Source organism: Heptranchias perlo, chromosome 6 (genome assembly GCF_035084215.1).
Source record: "Heptranchias perlo isolate sHepPer1 chromosome 6, sHepPer1.hap1, whole genome shotgun sequence".
Taxonomy (NCBI): domain Eukaryota; kingdom Metazoa; phylum Chordata; class Chondrichthyes; order Hexanchiformes; family Hexanchidae; genus Heptranchias; species Heptranchias perlo.
The window spans coordinates 34,591,089-34,601,210 of NC_090330.1; the positions used below are offsets into that span (position 1 = coordinate 34,591,089).

At 38.4% G+C, this 10,122-nt stretch overlaps 1 protein-coding gene across 2 annotated transcripts in view; it reads right to left on the reverse strand.

Moving 5' to 3' along the window:
• The window catches only part of ift88 (intraflagellar transport 88 homolog), a 132,493-nt gene extending 124,893 nt beyond the window's left edge, over positions 1-7,600 (reverse strand). Inside the window, exons 1-5 of one of the 2 annotated variants that reach the window (XM_067986081.1) lie at positions 7,498-7,600; positions 6,139-6,231; positions 5,462-5,524; positions 4,629-4,682; positions 1,445-1,498 (exon numbers count right to left, since the gene is read on the reverse strand). In XM_067986081.1, the coding sequence (XP_067842182.1) occupies positions 1,445-1,498; positions 4,629-4,682; positions 5,462-5,524; positions 6,139-6,222 (255 nt within the window). In that variant the 5' untranslated portion in view covers positions 6,223-6,231; positions 7,498-7,600. Of the gene's footprint in view, positions 1-1,444; positions 1,499-4,628; positions 4,683-5,461; positions 5,525-6,138; positions 6,232-7,424 lie in introns of both variants that reach the window. The other variant, XM_067986082.1, reaches the window with a different exon arrangement.
• Between the last annotated feature and the right edge of the window lie 2,522 nt (positions 7,601-10,122).

Here is a 10,122-nt window from a genome sequence, read left to right on the forward strand (position 1 = left end):
GGACTAACTGGATTGTTCTTACAAAGAGCCGGCACAGGCTCGATGGGCTGATTTGTCTCCTTCTGTGCTGTAACGATTCTATGATTCTAAGATAATAGGGACATTTTATGTTTTTGTTTCTACCACTTTTATGCAAAATAAGATACTTAAACTATATCATTGCTTTTAAATACAAAGGTTAATAAGGAATTTCAAAATATAATGCATTTTAAGTATCTGCATAGTAAAGGCAGACCACAGAAGAATGTCATGTAATGTTAGGTGGAGTCCCACTCAAGTTAATTGAGCCATGTACTTTAATTCACAGCGCCAACTACAGGCGCACTATCATTAGAATTTTGAGACTACTGACAATTTTTAATTTATAATAAATTGTTCTGAGCCTGAAGAACTCACTACAAACCGGGTCTCACTCCTTTAAATTTTCCTTCACACAGCTGACCATTAAAAAAAACTGTGGTACTTTTAACAGTCATTCTGTATCAAGAGTGGATGAAATACATCAGAGTAGTTAAAAACATTAGGTGGACTAAAGCAGTAGTAGTAAATGCTCTGACAAAACATAATGGACAACAAAATAATTATTTCATTAAGGCATCATAAGCTAGCTCCTGGGGTTCAGGGGCTTCGTGAGTATTAACACCTACATAACAGGAGTGTCCATTCAGTCATAAGTTAAAATATTTTGTACAGACACTCAGGCCAATGTGAAAAGGCCTCTTCGATTTACTGGGCTGGAGTGCCAGATTGGAATCTGATATTTAAGTTATACTGCCACATTTTTCTGTTGATGCACAACCAAAATATCTTTGTAGTAACACAGTACCACAATACAATCCTGTCCTAATATAAAGGAATCAAACCAAGTAAATTGAACAAATGTTAGGGCAGAATTCCAAGCTGCCAATGTTTTATGAAAAATAGAACACGATTCACAATCATTGGAATGTTGTAACAAAACTGCTGGAGGAAGTTAATACAGTTAATATTATAAAGCTTATCTTTCAGAAAACACTTGATAAGTGTTGCATAGGAAACCTGTGACAAACTAAAAGATCCAGCGAGGAAAGCCTAAATTGTAAACTTGATAATAAAGTGGCTGCATAATATTAAACAAAGGGTAATGATCAATGGTCATGATCCTAATTGGGTAGTTGTACCAGTAGAATGTTGACAGCAAAATATCTGAGTTTCAGATGATGCTGTGTAAAAAATTAGGATAACGATATAATTCAAAGATACAAAATCCAGAGACTTAACAATTGGGAAGAGGAATGGCCGATAGTGTTTAATACTGAGGAAATCTAATATAATTATACAACAACAAAATGAAGGGCAGAAAGTTAACCAGGATGAATGTTTATTATTGAGTAATAATTTGTTGTTGATAACCAGAAATGCTGTGTCCAGTAGATCGTTAAAAAGAAGTTGATTACTATCTTACCTGAATAGCCCCAGTTGCAGGCCTTCCCATTGAAGAGGTCAATGGCACCCTTGCCTAAATTTGAAAAAACATTTGTTAAAATACACTTAATATATTAACATATTATACAAGAGAAGTAAATGTGAAGATAGTGTTGTTTGAAGGTTCATATTAAGTGAGTATTTTAAGACTTCTCATACTGGGTTTATTTTTCTTTTACTAATGTTATTGAAAAAGATGCTGTGAGTATAAAACAGGAAAAATATATCCCACTGTGAACTCCCAATATCAGCTGACCATAGGAGTGAGGCAACAGGGGAAAAGAGCCATACACTAGAAGGAAAAGAAGTTTTGACGGTCAGACCACTGCTTTGCTCCATGTGAAGCAGAGGCTTAGGAAAAAGTCACCTGGGCATTTTCACAACTAGAGATGGTGCAGTGTTCTTCTTGGAGGGTGGACTTTAAGAGATGGACCTAAAGCAAAGCAGTTTTGAGCTGTTTTGCCTTACAAGGGTCAATCGATAGGCAGTGTTGACTCACCCTTGCAGGTGTCGGCCGACGGCCCTGGCCATGAAAATGACAGGATTCCAGAAGCAGTCCTCAGCCTAGACTAGGGTGGAGCACTTGCATTAGCAGATGCCGATCCCCAGGAATTTTGGGGCTAAAATCTTTGGGTAACATTTATGAGTGGAGTAGAATTACGAATGTACAGTTATCTTATTTGGTTGTATTTCCACTTAACAGAAGCAAAGGACAACAATCAGCCAGTTGGTAGTCAGAAACTAAAATAATGATCTAATTTTTATGTGATTTAATAATGAGACAAGGAATTCACCGTTTTACTATAGCGACATATCATGGAACAACAAGGTTCTATGCTGAAATAAGCGATTGAAACACTATTCAAATGTGTGCTCTATAGGGTAAATTTCCAAATCCTTGCTCATGTTGAGGTACCTTGTATGTCATGAGTGTGCATTGGAAATCATGGGCCCATTGTCTCTGATTTTCTCATAGTATTTACCCCCACCATTTACTTCATTAAAACATTTATATATAAATGATGTGGAGAACACAAGAAATTTCTAGTAACTTTACAGTACAAATGCTCATCTATACATCACTGACATAAAATAGAAAACTGAAACATATATGAATGTACACAAATCTTTGAAGGTGGCAGGACAAGTTGAGAAGGCTGTTAAAAAGCATTTGGGATCCTGGCTTTATTATTAGAGGCATAGAGTACAAAAGCAAGGAAGTTATGCTAAACCTTTATAAAACACTGTTTAGGCTGCAGCTGGAGAATTGTGTTCAATTCTGGGCAGCACAATTTAGGAAGGATGTTAAGGCCTTAGAGATGGTGCAGAAGAGATTTACTAGAATGACGCCATGGATGAGGGATTTCAGTTATTTGGAGAGACTGGAGACGCTGGAGTTGTTCTCGTTAGAGCAGAGAAGGGTAAGAGGAGATTTGATAGGGGTGTTCAAAATCATGAACGATTTTAATAGAGTAAATAAGGAGAAACTGTTTCCAGTGGCAGAAGAGTCGGTAACCAGAGGACACAGATTTAAGGTGATTGGCAAAAGAACAGAAGCGACATGTGGAAACATTTTTTTAGGCAGAGAATTGTTACGATCTGGAATGCACCGCCTGAAAAGGTGGGGGAAGCAAATTCAGTAATAACTTTCAAAAGGGAATTGGATAGATACTTGAAGGGAAAAAATTTACAGGGCTATGAAGAAAGAGTAGGAGAATGGAACTAACTGGATAGCTCTTTCAAAGACCTGGCACAGGCACGATGGGCCAAATGGCCTCCATCTGAGGGGGTGGTGGAGGCAGATTCAATCATGGCCTTCAAAAGGGAACTGAATAAGTACATGAAAGTAAAAAATTTGCAGGGCTATGGGGATTGGGTGGGGGGGGGGGGGGGGGGGGGGAGTGGGACTATCTGGGTTGCTCTTGCAAAGAGCCGGCGCGGACTCGATGGGCCAAATGGCCCCCTTCCGTGCTGTAACCTTTTTATGATTCCATGCTGTAACATGCTATGATACTATGAATCCAAGTGTAGGTGCACAAAAAACTGTATGCAAAGCTTTATACATGCATCAAGGCGAGAGATATCACTGGGGAATGAAATATTTTTTCCATATAATTACTCATTTTCAGGGAGAAGCACTCTGATGAAAAGTAGGGCAAAGCTCTCTACGTGGTTTAATCCCAACCTCCCCCCTCCCAGGATCGGCCGACACCCCGTGATCTGATGTCCCCCTCCCACCCTGCGGTCGGCCCATCCCCGCGATCCGATGTCTTTCCGCCTGCCCCCCTCACCCCCGTGATCAGCCAACCCCCCACACGATCTCTCCCTCCCTCCTCTCCAATCCCTGGCTGTGGCCTTCTACAGCAAGCCTTCCCGTCTGGCAGCCAGCTAGCCTCTGAATCTGGCCAGCTGCCAGGCGGGAAACAGAGAAAAAAAATTAAAATCAGGTCCTGCTGTTAAATTTGGGCCTTTCCAGTATCTCCGGGTTTTCCAGTCGCTGACAGTTGCATCTGCTCCCTCCCTTCCTCCCCGTAAATATCGGGGCCTTTGAATTCAAATAGCCAGTACTGCAGCTTGACCAGCTGTCTTTTAATTGGCTGATTAACAAAACACTATTATTTGCATTCTAAATTGCTTTACTTTGAAAGTCAAGTCCCATAAAGCCATCTACGATTGCTCCAAAGGACAAGATGGCGTAGTCTATTGGAGACCCAACTTGATGTGTCATGGAATGGTAAGATCCAGGTTCATATCAATGATTACTCACACATTGAAGTCCTAATTCAGCTAAGTCTTCATGGCAAAATGTCCAGGCCAGGAGAGTTTGAAAATTAGAGGACAAGTCACCTCAGCCCACTCTTGCATACCTCTGAAGAGCTGGCTGTAGTAGCATTAGTGCAGGGGTGGGAGCAAGTTACCCACAAACCCTCAGGTGAGTTATGGTGTGGGGCAAGGTGAGGAGTTGGGGATATATAGAAAGGAGACAACAATGTTAAAGACATTCTATGAAAATATATTATATTGTGCATGCTATACATAAAGTGCACATCACACAAGGTATATAGCTCACAGTAATTTTAAACAATAGCAGTTATAGCACTAATCAAATTATTTTCAGTGATTACAAACTACTACACAGGTATTGCTTAATATGTTGTACATACCCCCATATTCCCGAAGGAACGTACTGCTGCAGTACTTGGCATTTTTGCAGTCATCTACAAAATAATTGTTAAAACACATTTGGTAACCTTAGGCTTCAAAGGTGATTCACATGTTTCACTTTGGTAATAAGTCAGTCTTTTTCTAAATCCCATTAACTTTTGTAAAGGAACAGAACAGGTGATAAAGTGTGTTTTATCAAAACTACAAAAAGTAACAGTAAATGCTGATTAGCACAGACCCAGGTCTGAACAATGAAAACATATCAAGTACTGAGATGTTTCAACAATATGAAAGGCAGTATACAAATGCAAGTATTTCTTTTTACCTGTCTAAATTATTGACACCAGTTATATTTAGACCCCTTTTACAAAAAGATATACCATGACTGTTTTAAATGGCTCACTAACCAACATAAAGCCCATATAAAACACTGAATGAGCTTGTGGTGACATAGTGATGTAGTGTGCTGAATGACATAGATGCCACAAAGTGATGGAATGCAGATTAGTACCAGAGATAAACTGCACCACTGAGTTCCTGAACTCAGCCATTGGCATGGTGAGGAAATTCTGAAGCACAGCATTGCAACATTGAAGGAGGAAAAATTGGTAAGCTCAGGTAATTGTCAGGCTGTTACTGCAGCTCTAATGCAAGCTAGTTCATTGTTTCACCAGCAGAAACTTAGAAGCTCATTGTCTTCTTGGACTCATGGGCACAGTTGGGACTGGCCAAAGAATCCAGAGGAAGGCGGGTGTGGGGGACAGGAGTTTTCACTATGTCAATGAACTTCATTAACTCTATCTAAGTACAACTATTCTTGGAATTCACTTACTGGTGGTCTCCTTCCATGGCTAGTCCTCAAAGCTTGCTGAAAAGCCGCATCATTCTCTAGTTCCTACATACAACATAAAATGGTTATATAATATATATTTTTTTAAACACAGGGATAGTCTTACACAACTCTAATTGTGCATGCAATGATTGTGTTTTCTGTATTTTATTTTTAAGCAGCTCTTTTTTCCTTTAGTATTCTCTTTAGAAAAAAATAAATTATTATTATTGTTATTATAAGGATCTGCTTGATTATTGGTGACAAAAATTATTAGTGTAAAAGTTTTGGAAAGGAAAATAGACTATTCTTCGCATTTGAATATTCTTTGAGCTTGTCACCCAAATATTTACAAACAATGCTTACCTAATATTCATTAAATACACAGAAAATTATGTATACAAATACATAATATTAACAAAGACAAATACTCTCTTTGTGATCTCACAATGTTCACAAAAAAATGTTACACTAGATTTTGACTGTATTTACATTGCCTTTGAATTGTTTTTACAGTATTGGAGCAGTATTATAGAAAATGTTCTTTAATCACAGAATCAGACATTTTATCTACAACAAAATGAACCACAGATTTATCCCACTCAGTTCTAACCTAAATACTGTATAAACTTGTGTTGATAAAATAACTATTTAAAGCACCAATGTTCAAGTAACCATACCTCTGTATCATAAGTTGGGTTGTAGTCATTATATCCAGAGTACAAATCCTCTTCATCTAGTGCTGCCAAGTGCACATGCTCCATTATTTCACTCTGCATGAACAATATAACTAGAGTTAAATTTGACATTGTACCATAATGGAGTTTGTTCTTGCAAACTAAGTTTTTCAGTTAAATTGATAGGAATTTCTAACCTGCTTATGATTATAGATAGGCTAGTCTCATAAAATGTTTGCATTGTAAACTGTAGAAATAATTGATTGAAATTTAGATTTGTTTCTATAGGTTTTCATGCATGATACCTAATTGCCTCTTAAGTCATCCTACATAAACTAAATTGACCCATTTAACTCTTGACTCACCCTGAAGGTATCAAATGCTAAACAAAAATATAATTTTCTGTGCAAGTAATACTTTATTCCACTACTTTTATGTCAGACAAGGATGAGTATTATTAATCACAAAACAAAATAATAACTTGGTTTTGAAATTTCAATAGCACAACACTAACTCTGTTCAATTCCTCGTTCACCTGAGGAAGGAGGAAGCCTCCGAAAGCTTGTGAATTTAAAATAAAATTGCTGGACTATAACTTGGTGTTGTAAAATTGTTTACAATTGTCAACCCCAGTCCATCACTGGCATCTCCACATCATGCCTGTTCAATTCAACACAGTATAACTTAGTTCAACTCAGTAACATCAGTCACATTCAGCTTTGGGATTACAATATATGTAAGGCCAAGATACTCCTTTTCAGTTTGTTCAATAAAGTAACAGGCCGTAATCATGCTCTTCCTATACACCTTGAACTACCATATTAAAATATATAACCTTTTTAATCAGGCAGCAATTCAAATACTGATGTGTATCAGAGTTTATTTATTTTTATATGTATATATTAAGCACACCTTCTGCGGTGTTGCTAATGGCACATTGGAAATCAGACTGTTTTTGTAACAATAGGGGTGTTACCAGCAAAGTGTGACACCCAGCAAGTGAGATATTTACTGGAAATGTTTGTTATAAGCAAGACTTTTAAATATATTACCAGTAGATCTCCTGTGACGTTACTCATGGCGAGTCAAAGGAGGTGCTGTTTTATAAAAATAAGGGTGTTATTCCATGTAGAACATGCCATCGGGGCCACTGATTTATGGTAACTAAGTCATTTTTGTTTATTAAATGGTGTTCTGGGATCTTTATCAGTCTTTTGGGTATCACATCAGAAGGCATGGACATGTTTCCCAGATAACCAGCGAGGCAGACTTACTGCCACCTTACTTACAGTGCGAACCTTCGTCTGCTCCTGCAAATCTGAAGCAATCGAGAATGGATAGTAAAGTATTCATTGTAAATACCTCTCAACCAGCTCGTGTCCTCCGACAGAAACAAAAAATAAACGAAGCAAAATTCAAAAGTTCTGAATCAAACGGCCACAATCCAACAACAATCCGGCAGCTTCCTTCCCACAATACAAAGCGCCGGTGCGACGACAAGCAAAATGAACAATCTGATTGGACGAGTTGAAGGGCATGAATAGAAGGACAGATGTGATTGGCTGCAGACGATGTCGATGCTGGCGAGCGCTCCGTTGCTGTGAGACCGGCGAGTAAACGAACTTATTGCCTTGGGTCGTCAGCTGGCTACATTTTTTGATGGACCAATAAGGGTGATACTGGACTGCCCCAGGGCCAACAAACAAAAAGTCACCATTACTGCTGCTACACTCGTCTTCCTGACTTTGGTGGCTACTGCAGGTCCAGAACTGTGCCTGGAGGCTTCCTACACCTTGTACAGGTGTTTGGAGGCTTCCTCCACATTTGAAAGTAGAACTCTACATGGAGGGAGAGGACTTGCAGAGGAGCGAGAACGAGAAACAACAACAACAACAACAACAGCAGTAAAGAAAGAAAGAAAGACACCATCAACAGCAGGGGTCTGGTTGTTCAAATCTACACCCAACAGAAGGAAGGGGAAGAGGAGGGTGGTGTTTTTGCACACTTAAAAAAGAAAAAAAATCCTCATAACAAGTGCCCCTTTTAGGGCACCATTAATATTTGATGGTCCAATCAAACTAAAATAACATAAGCATCAAATGCCACCAAAAACAAAGGGATACCTTCCCAACTAAATCAGGATTTTATTATGGATGTCGACAAGACACTCCATACTCTGCAGTGCCCACTGGTCATGGAAGGCATCAAGGGTACCGATGGACACCATATGCTCCCTCTCCAGGGCCACCCGAGCACGGTCAAGACTGTGGAAGAGAAGCAGGCAGCTAGATAAGAAAGGATCGATCATGCTTCAGACCACCTAATAGTGGAAAGGAGGCAGAGTAAGAAATATGTAAGCAAATATGTGAAATGAGTAAAGGATATAGAATAATAATCATGGGAGATTTTAACCAGCACCAAATAAACTAGCAAGTAGAGGGTTAGGGTTAGGGTACAGGGAATGGAGTTTTTACAATGTGTGCAGGACTCCATTCTTACCCAGTATGTAAAAATCCCAACAAGAGAGGAAGCACTGCTGAATCTAGTAATGGGAACAGATAAGAGAATTAAGTGTAGGGGAACATCTAGACAATAGCAATCACAACATAATAAGGTTTAAGATAAAGATTGAGAAGGACATAAGTAAGACAAAGACCAAAATTGGAAAAAAAGCTGATTTTAAGGGGATGAGAATGGAACTAGGGAAAATAAACTAGAAAAATTTACTGATAAACAAAGAAATAGAGCAGCAGTGGGAAACATTTAAAAGGGTGACTAATGGAGTCCAGGAGAAATATATCCCACTAAGAAGCAAGAACAAATAGCCAGTAATGACATAACATGGATGAATAAAGAAATAAGGGCAAAATTGAAACTAAAGAAAAAGGTATACACTAGGTACATAGACAACAAAGGAAAGAATGACAAAAGGGAATATGAAAACTTTAGGAAAGAAATCAAAAACACAATTAGGAAGGCAAAGAGAAACTACAAAATTAAGCTATTAAGGAATATAAAATGAAATAGTAAAGTATTCTACAGACACATAAATAACAAAAGAAAAATCAGGATAGGGATAGGACCACCAAGGATACACGTGATAAACTCACAGGTAATGACTGCGAAATGGCAGAAATGTTAAATAATTACTTTGCCTTAGTATTTACCAGGGAGACTAACATGGTGGGCATGACATTAGAAGATAGAAACGGGGGAGATAATTGATTAACTAATCAAACTTAGAGAGGTTAAAAGCCCTGATCTGGATGAATTGCATCCACGCATATTAAAAGAAGTTAGTGGAGTGATAGCAGAGGCACTATTACATATATATAAAAATTCATTAGAAAAGGGAATAATGCCAAAGGACTGGCGGACAGGTAGTGTTATTCCTAAATTTAAAAAAGGAGATAGAACAAGCCCAGGGAACTATAGACCAATTAGCTTAACGTCAGTGGCAGGAAAGATAATGGTATCTTTACTCAAAGATGTAATAGAAAAACATCTGAAACCGAAAATATAATAAAGAATAGTTAGCACGTATTTCAAAAGGGACGGTCATGCTTGACCAACCTTATTGAATTCTTTAAAGAAGTAAAAGAAAGTGTAGACAAGGGCAATGCAGTAGATGTAATATATTTGGATTTTCAAAAGGCCTTTGATAAATTCCCACATAGTAGACTCATGACTAAGGTCAGAGCATGTGGAGTCATGGGACAAGTAGCAGAATGGATAGCAAGCTGACTACAAAACAGAAAAGAGAGTAGGGATTAAAGGTAGTTACTCAGACTGGCAAATGGAGGGAAGTGGTGTTCCACAAGGATTGGTGCTGGGACCGCAGTTGTTCACCATATACATAAATGATTTGGACTCGGGAATCAGAAGTACAATTTCAAAATTTGCAGACAACATCAAATTGGGGGGTATAGTTAATGCTGAGGAGGACTGTGACAAAATACAGGAATACAGACATTAATAAACCTGCAG